This window comes from Mesoplodon densirostris, chromosome 5 (genome assembly GCF_025265405.1).
Source record: "Mesoplodon densirostris isolate mMesDen1 chromosome 5, mMesDen1 primary haplotype, whole genome shotgun sequence".
NCBI classification, from domain to species: domain Eukaryota; kingdom Metazoa; phylum Chordata; class Mammalia; order Artiodactyla; family Ziphiidae; genus Mesoplodon; species Mesoplodon densirostris.
The window spans coordinates 114,522,961-114,546,079 of NC_082665.1; the positions used below are offsets into that span (position 1 = coordinate 114,522,961).

Genomic DNA, 23,119 nt, shown 5'->3' on the forward strand with positions numbered 1-23,119 from the left:
GACTGAGATGCTTTCTTGGGGCACAGGGACCAGGATCCTTTCTGCCGCCTCAGAGGAATTTGTGTAGAGTGAGGAGGGGCGCGCTCCTAGTGGACGCAATGTGTATTCATGCTCACGAACATTTCTGGGCTCAACCAGACAAGTTAACGGTACAACCGCCGTGCCAAGACCAGCCCTTGGTACCGGGAAAGTTTGATGCAGGAACGTCCCAGTGGCGGGGCAGGGTGTCCTCGGTTAGTTACCGCGCTGCGGCTGCGCTTCGGCGGCTGGGTTTGTGTGTGTGTGTGTGTGTGTGCGGGCGGAGAGCAGGTGTGGTGTCGGTACTCCCAGGGGTGCGGAGGGGACGGAGGCGGGCGGGCGGGCGGAGGGTCCCCAGGCGGTGGCGCAGGCAGGCCCGGGCGGCAGGAGCAGCGAGCGTGCGCGGCAGCGTCGGAGCGCCGAGGCCTCTCCCCGAGGCGGGGTGGCGTTGGCGCCGGAGACCGGCCTCGGTTACCGGCAGGACGCCGCTGCCGCCGTGCCCTCCACCGGGCGCAGATGGAGTGGAGCCCCGGCCTGTAGCTGGAGGGGCAGCAGCGGCGTGGCCGGCGCGACCCCAGGACCCTCGCCGCTAACACCGGTGGGGAGAACAACCCAGGCTTCAGAGTGAGGTGTGCTGGGGAGGGGGAGGGAGGACCTCTAGGACCCCGACAGCCTTGCTGAACCGACTCTCAGACGAGAGAGCCCCAGGGGACAGTAGAGAGCTTCTCATTTAACTTATGTCCCTCACCCCCCGCCCCCCCTTTTTCTTTTCTTGCAAGTGGGAGAACAGAGCCCATGGGGAGAGACTCGCTTTCCCGTGTGACACAGCTATCAAGTGGCAGAACCAGGACTGGACCTCGTCTTGCTTACTAAGGCCTTCTATCCACTGTCCTCACTGAAATGAGTATGAATAATAAGTATTTATTATTATAATATATTAGGTTTTGGAACTATGAATGGTGATATCACTTTGGCGTTCAGGACTATTAATGTAATTTATGTGCTGGAAAAGCCCAGCCGCTCTCCTCCCTGGGCTCGGGATCCTCGTTCCTTCATTTATTAAACATTCCCTGGGCAGTTATTTGTGACAGGCACTCTGCAGCAAACTGCAGGTGTAGAGATAAACAGGAGCCAGCCCTCCACATGGAGCAGAAGAGAAAATTCCCCAGACATCAGTAACTCACGCAGGTGTAGCAAACGCAATGGGTGTTAGAGAGATAAAGGAGTAGTGGTAGCTCGGAAGGAGACGTCCCTTGTGGCTGAGAGGAGGTGGACCTTGGGGAGGAGGTGACATCTGATCTGGATCCTTAAGAGTGGGTCATCTGGGAAAAAAAAAAAAAAGACTGGGTCATTTGGAAATGGGCAGCGCATTCCAGGTAGAAGTTTCGGTATTAGCCACATAACTCCAGGTGAGAGTGAGGAATAATGGTTTGGTTTGCCTAGAATGTAGGGATGAATAAGGAGTCCAAGATTACAGAGGGAGCGAGATTCGGAGTCGACAGGGGGATCCACGGAGGGATTCCAAGCGAGGAATGAGAGGGCAATGGCTGAGGATGCTTCATGTGGCTGGGAGTTGGAACCCTCAGCTGTAGGGAGAGGATGTGGGAGCAAGGATACTGGCAGCTCTGAGGGTCTGCAAAGTAGCCGTTCTGGGAGCACAGGGCTTCATGGAGCCATCTCAGTGTGGCAGGGCTATGGATGAAAAATGCAGCTTTAGTGGGAAATGGTCCAAACTGAATTGGGAGACTGTTGGACTGTAGGGATAGCCCGTGCTCATGTTTCAGACTGCCAATAGCATCCTAGGGAGTAGTTTGTGAAAAAGTGCTCTTAGTATTCTTGTAACACAGGTGGCCCCAAGGACACAAGCAGCAGTTAATCAGCCTGTCCCTATCTGTGCAGGGGGCTGTTATTCCTTTTGATGCATCCCGGGGGACCAACAAGGAGCTATAAACAAGGAAGCTTGTTTTGGCATGAAACAGGAAGTTTCTTGTACGAAGATTACAGACACTCTTTATTATAAACTAGTCAAACAATTATGTGCAGATGAACTGTTAAAATGAAGTACTATTACCTTAAAGGTGACACACAGAGATTTCAGCAGAGGACTTAAAAATGTATCTTTAATTGGTTCTGTATTATCATGTTCATGAAGCACTACATAGCACACTTGCACTTGAATGGAATGGGGAGATGTCCATGTAAATCAAATTACCCGAGCAGACAGGTTTTAGCCATTTCCCTAAGGTATGAGTCTGGGAACCTTCTAAATGCTTCTAGAAGCTTCTCATCTTGACACCTCCCCTGCAGAAGAGCAGGGGTTCCCCAAGGCTCCACTTCCTGTTACTCACTGGTTCCACATATGAGTGTTTAAAAACTTCCTGTGTTGTCTTATGAAATATACATTCTGTATGCTTTTGCAGCTTCTCTATCTAATGAATATTTGAGAAGGGGGAAAAGATGAAATATTGTTGAGTAGCAATTCCTTTGGCTAGTGATGTTAATCAGTGGAGTAAGGAAGGAGCATGCAGTCTGGAATAAGCAGACAGACCTGGGATTGAATTCTAGTTCTGTCAGTTACTACCTGTGTGACTTTTAGTTCTGATACTTAATTCATCTGAGTCTCAGTTTCCTCATCTGTAAAAAGGTGATTGTAATCATCAGCTCACAACTGTTACCCAGTCTCACAGAGTGCAAGAAGGGCTGCAGAAAGGTCAGCAAGGGAGGAGGTATAGTGCACATGGGGACAAGCATTTAAGGATGAGGAGCCTGACCTTGGATGTAGGCTAATCTGAGTCCAGATGTGCGTTCTGCCCTTTCCCACTGTGTAACTTTGGATGAGTCCCTGAACTGCTGTGAACGTCAGGTTCCTCATATTTAAAACGGGGGAAATAATTATATCTACTTTGTGCTGTTGATTTGAGGATTGCACAGTTTCTGGGAAATAGAATGAGATGAACACTAGACATGAAAGGGACCTTGGAAGGCCCTCCTCACCTTACCAGTGCCACCGCCCACCATGGAAATCTTATTTTTATCAACCGTGACTGTGTTTAAACATTCCCAGTGACAGAGACTGATATCTGTACAAGGTGCTCCATTCCATTGTTGGATCACTTTCAGTAAAAGAGAAATTCTCCTCGTATACAGCTAAAAGTTGCCTCATTGTAACTTCCCCATGTTGATCCTCTTCTATGCTCTGTAGGAAAAAAAAATACATTGAACTTTTTTTTTTATTAAAGATTTTTATTTTGAAGTAATTGTAGATTCACATACAGTTGTAAGAAATAATACAGAGAGATCCCTTGTACCTTTGCCGGGTTTTCCCCAGTGGTAACATCTTACAAAACCACACTGTAGTATCACAAGCAGGTTATTGACATGGACCGCATGGAGAGGCAGAGCATTCCACCACCTCTAGCACCTTTCATATGTTGCCTTTTTAGAGCCACACCCACTTCCTTCTTACCACTTCCTTAACCCCTGGCAACCATTATTAGTTCTCTGTTTCTATAATTAGGTCATGTCAAAATGTATAGATGGAATCATATATATAACATGTCATGTCACTGGCTTTTTTCACTCAGCACAGTTCTCTCTCTAGAGATTCATCCTTGGTTGTGTTGTTGCATTTATTAATAGTTTGTTCTTTTTTATTCCTTAGGAGTAGTGTTCCATGGTATGGGTGTACCACAAATTGTTTACTGTTCACCCATGGAAGGTCATCTGGGTTGTTTCCAGTTTTGGGCTATTATGCTATAAACATTCGTGTACAGGTTTTTGTGCGAATATAAGTCTTTAATGTCTTCAGTCTCTGGGATAAATGCCTAGGAGTGCAATTGCTGAACCATAGTTTAGTTACAAGTTAAGTTTTCTTTTTTTTTTTTTTTTTTGCGGTACGTGGGCCTCTCACCGCTGTGACCTCTCCCGTTGCGGAGCACAGGCTCCGGACGTGCAGGCTCAGCAGCCATGGCTCACGGGCCCAGCCGTCCGCGGCATGTGGGATCCTCCCGGACCGGGGCATGAGCCTGTGTCCCCTGCATTGGCAGGCGGACTCTCAACCACTGCACCACCAGGGAAGACCAAGTTAAGTTTTTAAAGGAATTTCCAGACTGCTTTGAGTAACTGCAACATTTTATATTATCCACAACAGTGAATGAGTGATCCAGTGACTCCACATTCTTGCCAGCGTTTTCTCTGGTCACAGTTTTTTAATTTAGCTATTGTGATAGGTATGTAGTGCTATCATGGTTTTAATCTAAATACCCCTAATGGCCAGTGATGTTTAACATGGCTTGACATCTGCGGCTCTTCTTTGATAAAACGTGTCATTGTGTCTTTTGCTCAAGTTTTAATTGTATTCTTTGCTTCTTAATTGTTAAGTTTTGAGAGTTCTTTGTATGTTCCTGATATTGGTCCTTTCTTGGATATGTAGTTTTCAAAAATTTTCTCCTGCTCTGTAGCTTGTCTTTTTGTCCTTTTAATAGGGTCTTTTGTGCTGCAAAAGTTTTGAATTTTGAGGACATCCAGTTTGTCAGTTTTTCCTTTTACGAATAGTACTTTTGGTGTCAAGTCTAAGAACTCTTTGTTTACCCTAGATCCTGAGGATTTTCTCCTATGTATTTTTCCCTCTATGTTTTATAATTTTATATTTTACATTTAAGTCCCAAAGTGACAGAACTAGCATGGAGAAGACCTGAAACAAGAGCTCATGTCTCTCATACCTAGGCTAGTTATTTTTCCCTCCATGTTTTATAATACAGGTGTTTCAGGGAGTATTTTTAAAAGGTTGGCATTTGCTAATATCACTTTTTAGCTGTAAAATGGGATAATAACATAATAAACTCAAATCATGGTAGATTTTTAAAAAATGAATTAGGGCTAATTGAATAGTGCACTTGAAAAAAACGTTACACTACAAAGTACTTTCTGTTCAAATGGTGGTTATTATTGTAAGCTTGGCTAGGTCCCTGAATGCTAACAGGCAGCTGTGTGTGCTTGCTGATTCCTTTTCATGGGAAATGTGTTTGTTTATATCAGTATAGTATCTGTTTTTCCTTTTAGTGCCCATGTGGCCAAATTGTGAACTGCCATATTAATAAGACTCAAATATATTTGAGAGGGTGGTTAGACTTAAATGTTTCCATAAAGTTGTTTTAATAGTTATTTTTCAACAGATGGACAGCTTGCATTTGGCCTCATTTCTGTGACAGTATGATGACTGAAGTTTTCAACAGATGGCATACAAATACTTGGGGAAACACCCTTCCAATATTAATTGTTGTAAAAAAGACTTTTAGTGTGCCAGGAAAATGATAGTCTGTATCCCCAAGCTCTTTGCCTATGCTATTATAATCATAATTTAGATGATTTGGAAGTTTCCCTTTCTGGCACTTGGGTTTATTTTGTAAATGAGTATATGTATCTACACTGGAGTGAGAGATGCAGAGGAATACTCTGTTGTCAATTAGATATTCAACATGGATGTAGCATGAAATCTCCTTTTGATTATCAATGAATGTACATAACTTCCTCTTACTGAGTCATTCTACTTGGATGCTGTACATAGAAAATGTAATGTTCCACAAAAATCAACCATCAGAGACTTATATGTTCTTTCTGAAAAGTACTGACTTAAAAGGAAAAAAATTCACCAAGCTGTGAATTTTCAGACATACTCATTAATATGATGAACTCCCCAACCTTCTAAGTTGTCCCCCTTCTGCATCAACCACCTTGCACTGTTTGGGGAATCAGACAGTAAGTGGGGCAGTTGGGGAGTGGTGGAAATCTGTCGGGGTGTTTGTGGTTGTCATCATGACAAAGGACATTTACTGATATTTAGTGGGTGTGTTATCGAAGCTGGATTTGGGTCCCCTTGCCTGACATGCAACAAAGCCAACCTGCTGACACTGGGTTGTGGTGAAGGAAAGTATAGAATTTATTGCAGGGTGCCAAGCAAGAAGAATGGGCAGCTCATGTTCAAAAGTTCTGAACTCCCCAATGGCTTTCAGGGAAGGGTTTTTAAAGGCAAGGTGAGGGAGGGGCCACAGGGTGTGTGATCAGCTTGTGCTCAATTCTCGGCTTGGTTGGCATCAAGGTGAAGTTTCAAGCATCATTAGTCTTCTGGTTTCAACCAGTCTGGGTTATGTGCTTGAAGTCAGTAGTTTTCACCTGATAGGGTTCTGCTTTCTGTAAAAACAACTTAGGAATGTGTGTCAGATATTTATCTATATATTTCAGGGAACTGGAAGTTCGGTGACTCTGCTATCTGGCTAATTTATAGTCTAAATTGTTACCAGTTTCCCCACCCAACAACGATTCTTTTTTTCTACCTCTTCACCTTTCTTAATCATTAACTCTTGAGCCAGCCTTTTAAGACTCAGGGGGAGGCTGGGAGACTAAAGCAAAAGCCTTTTTCTTCAAAGGACAGGGACACAGGGACTTGTATATGGTTTCAGGTGGAGGCCAGTGTGCCTGGGTCTGCAGAGCACAGTTCAGCACAAGGAAGAAAGGTCCTGTGCCCTACAGTATGCCTGAATATCTGACTGGTCACTCATCTGAGCCTGGAACTTGTGTCCGCTTAACGAACAGAGTAAGTTTTGCAGGATAAAGTATATTTTTGCACAGAATGTTAGTGAACACCCAGACCTCTTTTTGATTTTACTAAGTCGCTATATGAAAGGCTGAAAGACTTCTGATCTTCTGCTTCTGAATCCTGACTTTTTCATGCTAAGTGCTTTATTATATTATTTGTGTAGTCATGAACTAAACATTTACATAGTAAAACAGATATTATCATGAAATGCTTATTATAATAAAGGAGCCCTGGGGTTAATCAGTATGAGAAACATTGCTATAGAAATTTAAGCAATAGTAGAAAAATCCTTTCTCCACTTGTCCATGTGTGCACACATAATTTCGTGTAGGAATCATTGAAAGAAAAGGACAGTGGTGTGAATCTAAGTATTTAATAAGGAATGCAATCCCAATAAATTCTGTATTGCCATGTTTCTATAGAAGACTTGAACTGATTTTTCTTTTGCCAAGTCATATCAGCTAGATCTTCTTTGTGTCTGTCATTGCAGATGGCGTTTAATGATTGCTTTAGTTTGAACTATCCTGGCAACCCTCAGCCAGGTGACTTGATTGAAGTGTTTCGTCCTGGCTATCAACACTGGGCACTGTACTTGGGTGATGGGTATGTTATCAACATAGCACCTCTAGGTAAGGTTTGTTTCCAGAAGCTCCTGGGAGCTTTTTAGTTTTCTTGTTACAAAAAGGAATCATGAACAAAATCATAAAATAAAACAGACTAGAAATAAAATGTAGAAAGTAGATAAATCCAACTGACCTAGGTTTGTAGAAGGACCTTCTAAGACTAAAGTGGCATTGAAAAAAATCACAAAAGCCAGTTAACATTAAAATTTTAAACCTCTGGATTAAAAAAACACAGTTAAAAAGTAAATAATCAGCTGGGGAAAATATTTGCCACAAACATGACAAGAGTCGCAATACAAATAGATTATTTCAATTCATTCAACATCTATTTATAGATTTTCCAGTATGTGACAAAGGCTATTCTAAATTCTGGGGATACATAAGCCAGTCCCTACACAGTGGAGCTTACATTCTAATGGAGAGAGAGAGGGAGACAGAGACAGAGAGAGAGGGAGAGAGGGAGAGAGCGAGAGAGGGAGAGAGCGAGCCTGAGAGAGGGAGCATGCACAAAATACAGAAAGTAATGTTAGATTAGAGATAAGTGATAATGGAGAAAATCAGAGAAGCAGGATAGGAAGTGCCGGGGAGTTGTGGCTGCTGCAGTTTTAAATTAGCTGGTCAGGAAAATCTCATGAGAAAGTAACATTTGAGACACAACTTGAAAGAGGTGAAGAAACCCAGCACGTGATATTTGGGGAAAGAGTTCCTTAAGCTGAGGGAACAGCAGCAAACACCCAAATCCCAACAAACAAATGGGTAAAAGATTGTGAACAGTCTGTAGGAGACAAAAATCCAATACACATTTTTAAAGTTTTCAGCTTTTCAGTCATCTAGGAATTATAAAATAAAATGACAGATTTTATGCCTCTCACATTAGCAAAATTAAAAAAAATGATAATCTGTTGATAAAGGTATAATGAAATGAACACAAGGATACTGTTGACAGAAATATAAGTTGATAAAATTGTTCGTAAAAACAATTTAACAATATGTGCTAAGAGTCTTAAAGGAGTTCATATGCTCTGACCCTGTAATTTTACCTCTATGAATCTATTCTTGGGAAATACTTTTAGAGATACTAATTTAATATTTACATATGAGAATGTTCACTTCTATCTCATTTATAATGGTTTAAAAAACAGAATGGATCAACAGCCAGCAAGGGAATAGTTAAGTGAATTATGATTTAGCCACAAGATATTAGGTATCTGTGTTTGGCAGAATTTTTTTTTTTTTTTTGCGGTACGTGGGCCTCTCACTGTTGTGGCCTCTCCCGTTGAGGAGCACAGGCTCCAGACATGCAGGCTCAGCAGCCATGGCTCACGGGCCCAGCCGCTCCACAGCATGTGGGATATTCCCGGACCGGGGCACGAACCCGTGTCCCCTGCATCGGCAGGCGGACTCTCAACCACTGCGCCACCAGGGAAGCCCTGGCAGAATTTTTTAGTTGCAAGTAACATAAATCAAATTCAAATTCACTTAAACAAAAAGGCAAATTCATTGCTTCAGTGAAGGAAACTACAGAAAGAGTAGAGACGGTGCTGGCCTCAGGGATGCCCAGATCTAGGGGCTTGAACGCTATCAAAATTCTCCATCCCACATCTGCATTCTTTTTCTGTATATTGTCTTCATTATCCCAGACTATGTCTAAGCAGCTGAACTGATGACCATAAGCATCCTTAGGCTCTCATCCTTACAGGCTTGTGACCCACAGGAGAGAGTTTCTCCCTGCCCATTGCAGTTAGAAAAATTATGGAGAATGACTCTAATTGTCTGGTGTGGGTCCCATGTCTATCACTGAACCATCACTGTGTCTAGGAATAGGATAGTATGACTGGCCTAGAAAGAGTCTTTTCCAGAAAGGAAGAAGCAGTTGTAAGATGGGGTGCTCAGTAGACTAAAACAATAATACTTTAATAGCTAAAAATCATTTCTGGACATCTTTAATTGCATGAAAGATGATCTTGTATGATAGCTATTGGAAAACTCCAGATTAAAAGTTCATTGTGTAATATGGTACCTGGTTTACAAAGAAATCCTATATACACACATACATGTTAATGCAAACATATACAACACATATACAAGTGATAATAAAAGACAGTACAAATACATCAAAATAATAATAATAGTTATTTCTGAGTGGCAGGATAATAGGTGGTTTATATTTATTTATGTGTTTATGCTGTATTTTTCTGTATTTTCTACAGGTTTAGAAATGAGCACAAATGATTAAGAAAAAAATGTATGCAAATAACAAATAGCCTAGAATATTTTTTCTCAAGATACCTTTATAAAGAAGTGTTTATAGGCCTAAGTCTTACTATCTTGAGAGCTTCTGAGAACTGTTAATATAGTGATTTTTGCAAGATTTTGAGCCATTTGCCTCTTGTTCTAGAATATTGGGAGTGGAAACGGCAAATAAAATGACAGTTACGATACAGAGCCATTCATTCTGTAGAGTCTAATAATTAATGCTAAGCAATTCTTTAATTTATCTCTGCAGTTTTCACATTTGGAAAATAATATGAGGTTTTTGTGCTGTTTTCTTTTTTCCCATCTTAAGCTCCATCTTAATGTGGTTCAAGCACTGAGCTTTGATCCTGTAGACTGAAGTTAAATGCCTGTTTCTGTTAACTACTTGTGGGATGTTCCACAAGCCAGTTTATCTCTCCAAGCTTTGATTTTCTCATCAGTAAATTGATTGCATCAAACTAGTCAAAAAAAAATTTAAAATGATTCTAACTAGGATATATGTGTCCTATGAACTTGTAATGTGTAAGAACTTTTAATGTGTAAGATAATTAACTGGAAATGCTGCTCCAATGAAAAGGGTTTTGTAGGAGAGAAAAAAAAAAAAAAGAGGAGTGGAGGGCTTCCCTGGTGGCGCAGTGGTTGAGAGTCCGCCTGCTGATGCAGGGGGCGCGGGTTTGTGCCCCGGTCCGGGAAGATCCCACGTGCTGTGGAGCGGCTGGGCCCGTGGGCCATGGCCGCTGAGCCTGCGCGTCCGGAGCCTGTGCTCCGCAACGGGAGAGGCCACGACAGTGAGAGGCCTGCGTACCGCAAAAAAAAAAAAAAAAAGAAAAGAGGAGTGGAAAAAGTTTGCTTTTAGTCATTACTGAAAGGAAAAGTGTCATAACACTGGTTATACAGAGACCCTTCATCTCATGGTTTACTTGAACAATGGCCAAACGTAGCAGTCTTGGGCAGATGGAGAGGGCCTAGGGCCTGGTGTTAAAGCTGAACACTAAGGAATCAGATGCCTCAGATGCTGACAACGGCATGCCAGGATACAGAGGTTTCAGGCAGTCTAGACCAATGCTTACTAATAGAGCAGTAAGATGGAGTGGTAGGGCATGGGGCATTGTGACAGGTGGGTAAGGCACATCTAGGGGCCACATAGAGTGGACAGTGCCTACTACATTAGGTTTAGTTTTAGGACTTAGTTTCTTGGTTAAAGGAACTAGTAAAACAAAGGCAGAGCCCCAGCCTGACCCCAACTGACCCCTCAGAAGACTGGGGTCCCCTGAAGGTTTCAAAGTGAAGCCTAATTGAAAGAACAAGTGTAGGGGGCTTCCCTGGTGGTGCAGTGGTTGAGAGTCCTCCTGCCGATGCAGGGGACATGGGTTCATGCCCCGGTCCGGGAAGATCCCACATGCCTCGGAGCGGCTAGGCCCGTGAGCCATGGCTGCTGAGCCTCCGTGTCCGGAGCCTGTGCTCCGCAACAGGAGAGGCCACAACAGTGAGAAGCCCGCGTAATGTAAAAGAACAAGTGTAAAAACAGAGCTGGGTGTAAGGAGTGCTGCTTAGATGCAGGACAAGAGCACTAATCATAATGCACTACTGCTAAGCCCAATGGTATTAGTTTGGAAGGGTTCAAATGCTGAAAAATAGACTGCATCATAGAAAAAGGGGGCAATGATCTTATCTGTACTTTGTTAGAAACATATGCCAAGATCCCTAATAATAATACCAATTGATAGAGAACTTATTCCTCAAAAATAGGTAGAGTTTTCACACCTAATTTGTTCTATAAATTTTCAAAAAGATAGGTAGATATACATTTTCAAAAGGTTTTCTTATATTCTCACTCATAGAGTATTGAACAAGTGTTAGTGATAAATTAGAGAATGAGGGTTTACTGTTAGTAAGATTAAATGGTTTCCAGTTTGAGGATAAGTTAGGATGGCAGTGGAGTTCACTGGGCTGGGTCGCTATATCTTGCTAACCAGAATTCTCCTTATAGACGATGACATTTCTGCATTGTTTACAAGCGCCAAGTCTGTATTCAGCAGAAAGGCCCTGGTGAAGATGCAGCTTTTGAAGGATGTTGTGGGAAATGACACATACAGAATAAACAATAAATACGATGAAACATACCCACCACTCCCCGTGGAAGAAGTCATACAACGGTCAGAGTTTGTTGCTGGACAGGAGGTGGAGTATGACTTATTTGTCAACAACTGTGAGCATTTTGTGACTTTGCTCCGCTATGGAGAAGGAGTTTCAGAGCAGGTGAGTTTTCTCTGGGAGAAATGGAAGTTTCTTACATTGGGAAAATCATAGCTACTGACTATGATCAAGTTTTCAGGCCTCAAACAAGTGGAAAAGAACAAGAAAATATGAGAACACTGAAGGACAAAGGAGGGAATCGAGTTGCCCAAGGTCATGCAGCAAGTTCATGACCACACTGAGACTAGAACATTCGTATCATGACTTTGGGTGAGAAGGGACTTGAAGCAGAGTCAAGACCATAGCTTCCTGTCATTCTTATTGCCCTCTGTCCTTCAGTTTTTTCCCATTACCCCACCATACAGCAATTAAATCAGTAACTTTATATACTGAAAAAAATATGCTGAAAAGAATGCTGACATTTTTGAGTGGGAGTTCATTTGCCGAAAACATAGATGGTAATAGTGAGATTCTTTTCCATTAGCTGAAAGAGGCTAACTGATGCCATAGCTTGGTGGCTTTGTAAATGTCTTCTGTTTCCTTGCAATGCTAGTTTCAAATAAATGTTGTGCTTTTGAGGAGATCCTTTGATTCATTGAGCTTTTGGATGATTTTCAGTGGATTAATGGACTTTTTAAAAATTATTTATTTATTTTTTGGTTGTGCTGGGTCTTAGTTGCTGCAGGCAGGCTCCTTAGTTGCGGCTCCAGGGCTCCTTAGTTGTGGTATGCAAACTCTTAGTTGCAGAATACATGTGGGATCTAGTTCCCTGACCAGGGATTGAACCCGGGCCCCCTGCATTGGGAGCTCGGAGTCCTATCCACTGTGCCACCAGGGAAGTCCCTGGTGGGGGACTTCCCCCATCAGAGGAAGTAGCTTATAGTTTTGTTATTTACCATCACTATTCGGTAGTATGTTAGCTTCCTCACTAAAAGCATGGCCTTTCCCTACCTATCTTCCCACCAATCCAATTCCATCATTGATGTTTTAACCTAAAGATTTATTAAAGTGGTGTGAGAAAATGAATATATAAAGGTTTCCAGTATCTTTAAATGGTGGATCTGTTATATAAATGTCTATTCTGAGGAATGAAGTTACAATTCTGCTCACGAAAGCTTGGGAAAATGGGAGATGGAACATAATGAAAGGATACATTTGTTTTTATTAAGAAATAATTTAATTGGAAATTCATTTTTATTAGGAAGTACATTACCATAATGAATGTTCTATTCACATGTAGCAATAAATTGCTTCTGATCCAAAACACAGAGGACATGCACACAAGTTTCAGCTCACCTTTGCATTGAAAAGTAGTGGTATAGCTAAGAAATAAAGTTTGTTAATGACAAAGTTGTCCACTGCACTCGATCAGTATTTTTTTTTAATGTGGCTAAATCAAAAGGAATTAGAACCATCTTTTTGCTTTGACTCTCACTTGTAATCTATCATCTTTCCGCCTTTCATACCCAGATCAAGACCCATGAAAAAGTAACCATTTTTTTAACAACTAATAGAACTGTTCTTTTTTTTTTTTTTTTTTTTTTTTTTTTGCGGTACGCGGGCCTCCCACTGCTGTGGCCTCTCCCGTTGCAGAGCAGAGGCTCCGGACGCGCAGGCTCAGCGGCCATGGCTCACGGGCCCAGCCGCTCCGCGGCATGTGGGATCCTCCTGGACCGGGGCACGAACCCACGTCCCCTGCATCGGCAGGCGGACTCTCAACCACTGCGCCACCAGGGAAGCCCAGAACTGTTCTTTAGCAGGTTCTGATGAAGATGGTGTAGTGACAGCCTTAAGGACACACCTAAGCTTTGGAATTCTGCTGATCTGAGCTAGAGCCCCATCTTCACCACTTCATAGCTGGATGACTTTGGACACATTGTTTATCAGTTTCCTAATCTATAAAGCGAGGCTGTTTTATAGATTGTAAGAGATTTGTAAAGTCTCTTAGCATACTCCATTACATATTATTCATCCCAATAAAAAGTGTACTTTCACAGACTACTTTTAATTTCAGTATTTTAGCAATTTTATAGATCTTTGTTGACACTCTTCAGTAAAATTCTGTTGATCTAACAAACTACAGCACTCGAATTGTTATTTTTATTACTATCAATAATTAATAGTGTTAGTACTAATAATAACTAATATTAGATTTATTTTTCAGGGTCCCTTTAAGGCTTAGGGGTCTTGAGCATAGAACAGTATCCTTGGGAAATGGCTGTGTATTTCCCCCAATTTTAAAAACTATAAATACATTAAAAGGTTAGAAAGGTGGAAGGACTGTGGCCCCATCTTTTTCTTCTTTGTACTTTTCTGTATTTTTTGAAAAATTAATGGACTTTACTTTTTAGAGTAGTTTAAAATTCACAGCAAAATTGAGCTGAAAGTATAGAGTTCCCACATATTCCCCCTCCCACACACATATATGTATCCTTCCCCACTGTCAACATCCTACAGCAGTGTGGTATATTTGTTATAAAAGATGAACCAACATTGGTACATCCTTATCAACCAGAGTCCATAGTGAAGAAAACCAGAATATGCCACCCCCAAAAATGTCACTTTGGCATAAGGATTATTTTGAGCAATTGAGAGCCAACTGAGTAGAAGCGGATGCCAGAAAAGCTCTCTGCCCTCCCCCTATTTGCCTAAAAGCAGGACATAAATTTTCAAAGGTGTTCCTCCTCCCCACTCTACCAGGAAGGACAAAAGTTAATCATCAGGGACAACCAGTGGTTAATGTAAGACCCTTATCAGCCTAGAGAGGGCACTAGAGGTATCTACATAACAAACTACTCACAAACCTCTGTTTACCATTAGTTTCCTGTATGTTTACCTTCCCACAGACTGTTGCCCTTGGAAGGCGAACCACTTTCTTGTGTCCTGTCATTTCTCTACAAATTTATTGTTCTTTGTTGAAGATGCTATATAAGCCTGAATTCTTTGTTTCTTATTTTGTTTATTTATTTTTATACAGCAGGTTGTTAGTTATGTATTTTACACATATTAGTGTATATATGTCAATCCCAATCTGCCAATTCATCCCACCACCACCACGCCCTGCCACTTTCCTCCCTTGGCGTCCATACATTTGTTCTCTACGTCTGTGTCTCTATTTCTGCATTGCAAACCAGTTAATCTGTACCTTTTTTCTAGATTCCACATATATGTGTTCATATATGATATTTGTTTTTCTCTTTCTGACTTATTTCACTCTGTATGACAGTCTCTAGGTCCATCCACATCTCTACAAATGACCCAATTTCGTTCCTTTTTATGGCTAATATTCCACTGTATATATGTACCACATCTTCTTTATCCATTTGTCTGTCAGTGGGCATTTAGGTTGATTCCGTGACCTAGCTATTGTAAATAGTGCTGCAATAAACACTGGGATGCATGTGTCTTTTTGAATTATGTTTTTCTCTGGGTATATGCCCAGTAGTGGGAGTGCTGGGTCATATAGTAATTCTATTTTTAGTTTTTTAGGGAACCTACATACCGTCCTCCAAAGTAGCTGTATCAATTTACATTCCCACCAACAGTGCAAGAGGGCTCCCTTTTCTCCACACCCTCTCTAGCATTTGTTGTTTGTAGATTTTCTGATGATGCCCATTCTAACCAGTGTGAGGTGATACCTCACTGTAGATTTTGTGTGTGTGTGTGTGTGGTACGCAGGCCTCTCACTGTTGCGGCCTCTCCCATTGCGGAGCACAGGCTCCAGACGCTCAGGCTCAGCGGCCATGACCCACAGGCCCAACCGCTCTGCGGCATGTGGGATCCTCCTGGACCGGGGCACAAACCCGTGTCCCCTGCATCGGCAGGCGGACTCTCAACCACTGCACCACCAGGGAAGCCCCTCATTGTAGTTTTGATTTGCATGTCTCTAATAATTAGTGATGTTGAGCAGCTTTTCATGTGCCACTTGGCCATCTGTATGTCTTCTTAGGAGAGATGTCTGTTTAGATCTTCTGCCCATTTTTGATTGGGTTGTTCGTTTTTTTAATATTGAGCTGAATGAACTGTTTATATATTTTGGAGTTTAATCCTTTGTCAGTTGATTCGCTTGCAAATATTTTCTCCCATTTTGAGGGTTGTCTTTTCATCCTGTTTATGGTTTCCTTTGCTGTGCAAAAGCTTTTAAGTTTCATTAGGTCCCATTTGTTTATTTTTGTTTTTATTTCCATTTCTCTAGGAGGTGGGTCAAAAAAGATCTTGCTGTGATTTATGTCAAAGAGTGTTCTTCCTATGTTTTCCTCTAAGAGTTTTATAGTGTCCGGTCTTACATTTAGGTCTTTCATCCATTTTGAGTTTATTTTTGTGTATCGTGTTAGGGAGTGTTTTAATTTCATTCTTTTACATGTAGCTGTCCAGTTTTCCCAGCACCACTTATTGAAGAGGCTGTCTTTCCTCCATTGTATATCCTTGCCGTCTTTGTCATAGATTAGTTGACCATAGGTGCGTGGGTTTATCTCTGGGCTTATCCTTTTCCATTGATCTATATTTCTGGTTTTGTGCCAGTACCATATTGTCTTGATTACTGTAGTTTGTAGTGTAGGCTGAAGTCAGGGAGTCTGATTCCTCCAGCTCCGTTTTTTTCCCACAAGATTGCTTTGGCTATTCGGGGTCTTTTGTGTCTCCATACAAATTTTAGATTTTTTGTTCCAGTTCTGTAAAAAATGCCATTGGTAATTTGATAGGGATTGCATTGAATCTGTAGATTGCTTTGGATAGTACAGTCATTTTCACAATACTGATTCTTCCAATCCAAGAACATGGTATATCTTTCCATCTGTTTGTGTCATCCTTTATTTATTTATTTATTTATTTATTTTTATTTTTGGCTGTGTTGGGTCTTCGTCTCTGTGCTTGGGCTTTCTCTAGCTGTGGCGAGTGGGGACCAGTCTTCATCGTGGTGTGCGGGCCTCTCACTGTCATGGCCTCTCTTGTTGTGGAGCACAGGCTCCAGATGCACAGGCTTAGTAGTTGTGGCTCATGGGCCTAGTTGCTCCGCGGCATATGGGATCTTCCCAGACCAGGGCTCGAACCCGTGTCACCTGCATTGGCAGGCAGATTCTCAACCACTGCGCCACCAGGGAAGCCCCTGTTTGTGTCATCTTTGATTTCTTTCATCAGTGTCTTATAGTTTTCTGAGTACAGGTATTTTACCTCCTTAGATAGGTTTATTCCTAGTTATTTTATTCTTTTTGTTGCAATGGTGAATGGGATTGTTTCCTTCACTTCTCTTTCTGATCTTTTGTTGTTAGTGTATAGGAATGCAAGAGATTTCTGTGCTTTCATTTTGTATCCTGCTACTTTACCAAATTCATTGATTAGCTCTAGTAGTTTTCTGGTGTCATCTTTAGGATTCTCTATGTGTAGTATCATGTCATCTGCAAACAGTGATGATTTTACTTCTTCTTTTCCAATTTGTAATCCTTTTATTTCTTTTCTTCTCTGATTGCCATGGCTAGGACTTCCAAAACTATGTTGAATAATAGTGGCGAGAGTGGACATCCTTGTCTTGTTCCTGATCTTAGAGGAAATGCTTTCAGTTTTTCACCATTGAGAATGATGTTTGCTGTGGGTTTGTCGTATATGGCCTTTATTATGTTGGGGTAGGTTCCCTCTATGCCCACTTTCTGGAGAGTTTTTATCATAAATGGGTGTTGAATTTTGTTGAAAGATTTTTCTGCATCTATTGAGATGATCATATGGTTTTTCTCCTTCAATTTGTTAATGTGGTGAATGGTTTCAGCGATAAAAAGAATGGTTTGGGTATATTGAAGAATCCTTGCATCCCTGGGATAAGTCCCACTTGATCATAGTGTATGCTTCTTTGAATGTGTTGTTAGATTCTGTTTGCTAGTATTTTGTTGGGGATTTTTACATCTGTATTCATCAGTGATATTGGTCTGTAATTTTCTTTTTTTGTATTATCTTTGGTTTTGGTATCAGGGTGATGGTGACCTTGTAGAATGAGTGTGGGAGTGATCCTTCCTCTGCGATTTTTTGGAAAAGTTTGAGAAGGATGGGTGTTAGCTCTTCTCTAAATGTTTTATAGAATTCACCTGTGAAGCCATCTGGTCCTGGACTTTTGTTTGTTGGAAGATCTTCACTCACAGTTTCAATTTCATTACTTGTGATTTGTCTGTTCATATTTTCTATTTCTTCCTGGTTCAGTCTTGGAAGGTTATACCTTTCTAAGAATGTGTCCATTTCTTCCAGGTCGCCCATTTTATTAGCATAGTTTTGCTTGTAGTAGTCTCTTATGATGCTTTGTATTTCTGTGGTGTCCATTGTAACTTCTCCTTTTTCATTTCTAGTTTTATTGATTTGAGTCCTCTTCCTCTTTTTCTTGATGAGTCTGGCTAAAGGTTTACAATTTTGTTTATCTTCTCAAAGAACCAGCTTTTAGTTTTATTGATCTTTGCTATTGTTTTCTTTGTTTCTATTTCATTTATTTCTGCTCTGATCTTTATGATTCCTTTCCTTTTACTAACATTGTGTTTTGTTTGTTCTCTCTCTTTGAGTTACTCTTCCCTGAATTTCTCCCATGAGTATATGAGATATACATGTTAATAAACTTCTGTTTGCTTTCCTCTTATTACAGAGCCTCAGCTGAGAACTTGTTATGGGTAAAGGAAAATATTTTCTTCCCCTAAAATAGTTAACATAAGGGTTCACTCTTTTTGTTGTAAATTCTGTTGGTTTTGACAACTGTGTAATGACATCCTGTATACTCTGCTTAATCATTCCCTCTTTCTCTAAATCTCTGGCAACCACTGATTTTTTTTAACTGCCCTGTAATTTATCTTTCCCAGAATGTCATATAGTTGAAATCATACTAAGCAATATGCACTTAAAATTCTTCCATGTCTTTTCATGGTTTGGTTGCTTATTTCTTTTTATCGCTGAATAATATTCCCTTGTCTGGATGCACCACAGTTTATTTTTCCACTCACCTACTGAAGGACATCTTGGCTGCTTCCCAATTTTGGTAATTATGAAAAAAATGCTGCTGGAAATACTTGCGTGTAGGTTTTTTGTGGATGTAAATTTTTGACTCATTTGGATAAACACCAAGTATTATGATTGTTGGATCATACGGTAAGAGTATGTTTAGTTTCGTAAGAAACTGCCCAGCTGTCTTCCAAAGTGGCTGTACCATTTTGAATTCCCACCAGCAATGAACGAGAGCTCCTGTTGCTCCAAATCTTTAGCATTTGGCACTGTCAGCGTTTTGGAGGTTAGCCATTCTGATAGGTACATGGTTGTATCTTCATTGTTTTAATTTACAATTCCTTAAATATGTATGATGTTGGACATCTTTTCATGTATTATTTGCTATCTGCATATCACATTTAGTGATGTGTCTCTTGAGATCTTTAGCCCAATTTTAATTAGGTTGCTTGCTTGTTTTCATATTGTTGAGTTTTAAGAGTTCTTAGCATATTTTGGAAAACAATCTTTTATCAAATATGCCTTTCACCAGTGTTTTCTTCCAGCCTGTGGCTTGTCTTTTCCTTATTTTTACAAATTCCTAAAATCAACATTTGTCACTGTTTGAGTCTAAACAAGTTATTAAAATGTGTCTATCTTTGTGGAAGATAGCAGCACCCTTGAATGGGCCTGGACAAGCTGACAGACAGTACGCCCTGCCTGTGTTTCTTTGCATACCACTGCAACCTTAGAGTTTTGGGGGAAGAGGGATTTTGATAACCCCTACAGTCATCTGTGACCCAGCTAAACTGATGTCTGGACCCAGCTGCTTCAGTTATAGCTAACATTTCATTGGGCATGTATATATAGATCCTCAGAATGGGGTGTTTACCATGCCCCCCCCAACCCTGAAAGCCCTGTAAAGGATGAAGTGTGCAGGATAGGATTTGGTGATCTTACAATCCTAAATCAGCCATGAAGTAAAAGCTCTTGTTCATGCTGTTTCACCACAAAAATCCTGGGATTTTATAATCTTGCAGGTCAGATCCAGTTACACATAACTCTAAGGGATTGTCCAAATTACATGTGATTTTTCCATTTAGAATGCAACTTGAAAAAAATAAATGTTTGGGATTTGGGAAACTGCATGCTGGAAGTGGCTTTATTATAATTGTATCTTGCCTGTGCAATCTCAGGGGACTTTGAGTTAGGATTAAGTTGTCTGTCCCCTCCCCAGTTCTCTTAGATTTATGGGATTTCTCTCACATGTTATGTTTCTAGTGGCTGAAAGATACCCAATGAGTTAGGGCTGGGGCCACCCCACCCACAGGATCCTGCCATTTTCCCAGGGCTGTCCTCTGCTGCCATTTGGTATCTCTGTTTAAAGACACCAATTACACCTTCCTGTTTTTGCATTGCCTGCCATATTTTCCTGTATCAGCCCTCCTTGGAATCTCAGCATCTGCCTGGAATTGCATGAGGTTTGGGCTTGGTTTATAATCCTTACTCCCTGTCTGATTATTGATTCTGCCCCTCTTTGGAATTTTGTCTGGTATCTTGTACCTCCCAGACCCTTTTTGCTCCCCATGAGCTATGTGGGGAGCTCTATACTATAGCGAATTCTCACTCTCTCCTGGGAAGCAACTTAGGTAGCAACTAATTAAAAATTACAAATAAAAGAAATAACCAACCAACCAAATACATTAAATTAGAATTGTACACTAAAATGGGATTTTTCAGTTGTTTGCCAGTGTCATTCTCTTTGGCAACTGGGGATGGTAACAGAGCAGGGAGTTATAATTATAGGCCTCGTCCCTACAGACCACAGGATGATGTAATGAAGTGAATACTCTTGCCATTGTGCTTCTGTCCTGGCTAGAACCCATGCTGCCTGTTCCCCATAGGGAACCCACAGTTAGGGAGGGAACATTATGTGGCATATGGCGGTGGCAGGCTCCGTGGTGGAGGGCTGTGGGTTAGACAGAGGGCATGCTCCAGTGTGAGCTGGGTCACACTTTCCAGCATTGGGGCTGGTCTCCAGAGTAATTTAGGAAAAATGTTTTGCTTTATTTGAAAGCCCGATTCTTAACTGCCAGAGAATAACTGTTGTTTTCAGAATACCTGATGACTCTGAAGTATCTGAATGTGACCTTTGGGTCATAAAATTGCACTGCAGATGGAAGGCGATATTAGTTGAGTGCCATGAAACCATGAATATTCATCAGTCCCATCATCATGATGATGATTAATACCCTTAAAGATATAAATGTCTGAGCTCCTTTATGGACAATTGAGCTTGAGAGTGGTTTGTTTTCGTGTGTCTACATGAGAAATTACTTTTTGACATGATAGTTAACACCAGTATTGACTTCTCTTGAAGTTTGTTTATCAGAATAGAAAGTGTATCTACCAAATAAGAGCCTATAGGTATTTAGCTCAAGTCACATCCCTGAATTATTTTCCTAACAGACATTAAGTCAGGGAACATACACACACACACACACACACACACACACACACACGGGTGCATCCAAATGCTGTCATCTTTTTAATAGACTTCTTGAATGAGTGCTCCCACTTTCTTATCATGTCTACACCCCTCAACCAATACACACACACACACACACACACACACACAGGATATTCACCTTGATATAGAATCAACCAAACCAGTGTGTGTTTAGGGGGTAGGGGTTTCATAGGGGGAGAACACATGGTTCAAGGCTAAACTATATCTAAACATCCTGGTGGTACACCCTCCCTCGGGCAAATCACTTTTAAGTTCTCAAGTTTTACAAAACAGGAGTAATGCTACCTTCCAGGGGTGCTATGACAATTATTAGGAATTGTGGCATAATGAGTTTGTAAACTCTCAGAAGCTATAAAAATATGAGGAATCTCTACCTATGTGTATTTCTATCTTTGCCATAATTATAATAATTATAAATTTATTTCATCTGCATACAGAATTTTAATTTTGCATTGAGTTTTAATTTCATCCATTGTACATTAAAATGGGTCTTCAGTTTAGGAAACAAGCTAAAGCTGGGGTTTAGGACACTGAGATGCTTTTAGAATAAGATGTGTTTTTTGTTTGTTTCCTGTTTCCTTATAGGCCAACCGAGCAATAAGTACCATTGGGTTTGTGACAGCTGCCGCTGGTGCCTTCTCTTTCCTTGGCTTGTTTCCAAAAAGACTAAGAGCAAAATACTATTAATTTACTGAAGAGATATTGGAGCTGAAGGAATTTGTGAGGAGGAAAAGAAACTTGGGATGAATACTTATTTTCAACGTATCATTATTGTTCCAAATTCCAGTGATGGATGGCAGGCTCTTTAATAAATTGCTTACTGGTATTGTCTCATCAATGAGCCATGGAAATTTTTCTCCCTACTAGCATAGATTTCCTGCGGCAGCTTGAGTAAGAAGCAGTAGCCTTTTGAGTGAGCCAGCAGAGGATCTTAATATCACATCATCATTTATCTTCTATAAATATTGTTTTCCTTTCCCCTGAGGGTAACTATTTTGTATTTGCCAGAGGGATAAAGAAACTTTTATATGTAATTTTGAAAAAAAATGTTAAGAGCCCCAAATTTTGGGGTTGACATCAAAATTCATATTCCTTTTCTGGTGAGAAAAGAATTTTGGAAATTCAGCATTTGGTTAGGCAGCTTGAAGAACTTTTGATTAATAAACCATATGAGGGTGGACACCCATCTCCTTGCTCCTGTGTAGATGGGGGCAGGGGGTGAATGGGAGAAGGAACTCTCGGCTCCAGTGTTTCAGATCCAGTGATTTCCCTGGAAGCAACTCATTTGTAAGGAATATGTGAGAAGCTGGAGTGGGCTGTTACTTCTACAAAGCTCCATCATTCCCTTTGGACTTTGAAGTATTTCAAGAATTTGACCCTCTTAACCTTAGCAAGAGATCATTAAATGTAGGTTTAAGGTGCCGTATTTAGAAAACAATATCCTGTGTTACTTTTTAAGGCTTTTACTATGTCAAGGAGTGTCATGATTTTACTCTTGCATTTTATTGATTATGTGTTGAATGAAACACACTACTTTTTAATACCTTTCCAGTGGAATTCTTATCTGCAGCAGGTGGGGAGGAGTGGATGCAGGTCTCTATACCCTGGGATTATATCAGATATTATAACATTACCCTACAAACAACACTGCCAGCTAATGACATCCTTTTTGTGCCATCATTAAAAGTATAGCATTAAATAAAGGAAAAGGTTAAGTAAATTTAGGGGGTTCGGGGTGGAATGAGGGAATCAGGAATATGGTAGATAAAGTAACTAAGCAGACGACTCAGTGAAAGTCTTGGACCTATTAAACTGATTTAGATTTTACTCCCAGGCCAGAAATACTTTACAATCTAATTGCAGGGTTAAGAATAATGATAACAGAAGGGACCATATGCTACCATCAGGGCAAGTAGAGACCCTGTCTCTCTTCCTGTTCCCTGACTAATCCCTTCCCTT

General features: G+C 40.9%; 1 protein-coding gene across 2 annotated transcripts; it reads left to right on the forward strand.

Annotated features, from left to right (window-relative positions):
* Positions 1 to 167: 167 nt before the first annotated feature.
* On the forward strand, positions 168 to 21,896 carry PLAAT1 (phospholipase A and acyltransferase 1). Of its 2 annotated transcripts, none has more exons than XM_060100133.1 (6): positions 168 to 233; positions 798 to 922; positions 6,477 to 6,610; positions 7,104 to 7,242; positions 11,483 to 11,751; positions 21,746 to 21,896. In XM_060100133.1, exons 2-6 carry the CDS (start codon positions 919 to 921, stop codon positions 21,845 to 21,847), a joined length of 648 nt encoding a protein of 215 aa, XP_059956116.1. In that variant the 5' UTR covers positions 168 to 233; positions 798 to 918; the 3' UTR covers positions 21,848 to 21,896. The 2 variants fall into 2 exon arrangements, with proteins under 2 accessions (XP_059956116.1, XP_059956117.1); XM_060100134.1 differs by lacking the exon at positions 168 to 233 and adding an exon at positions 519 to 647.
* Positions 21,897 to 23,119: the final 1,223 nt, after the last annotated feature.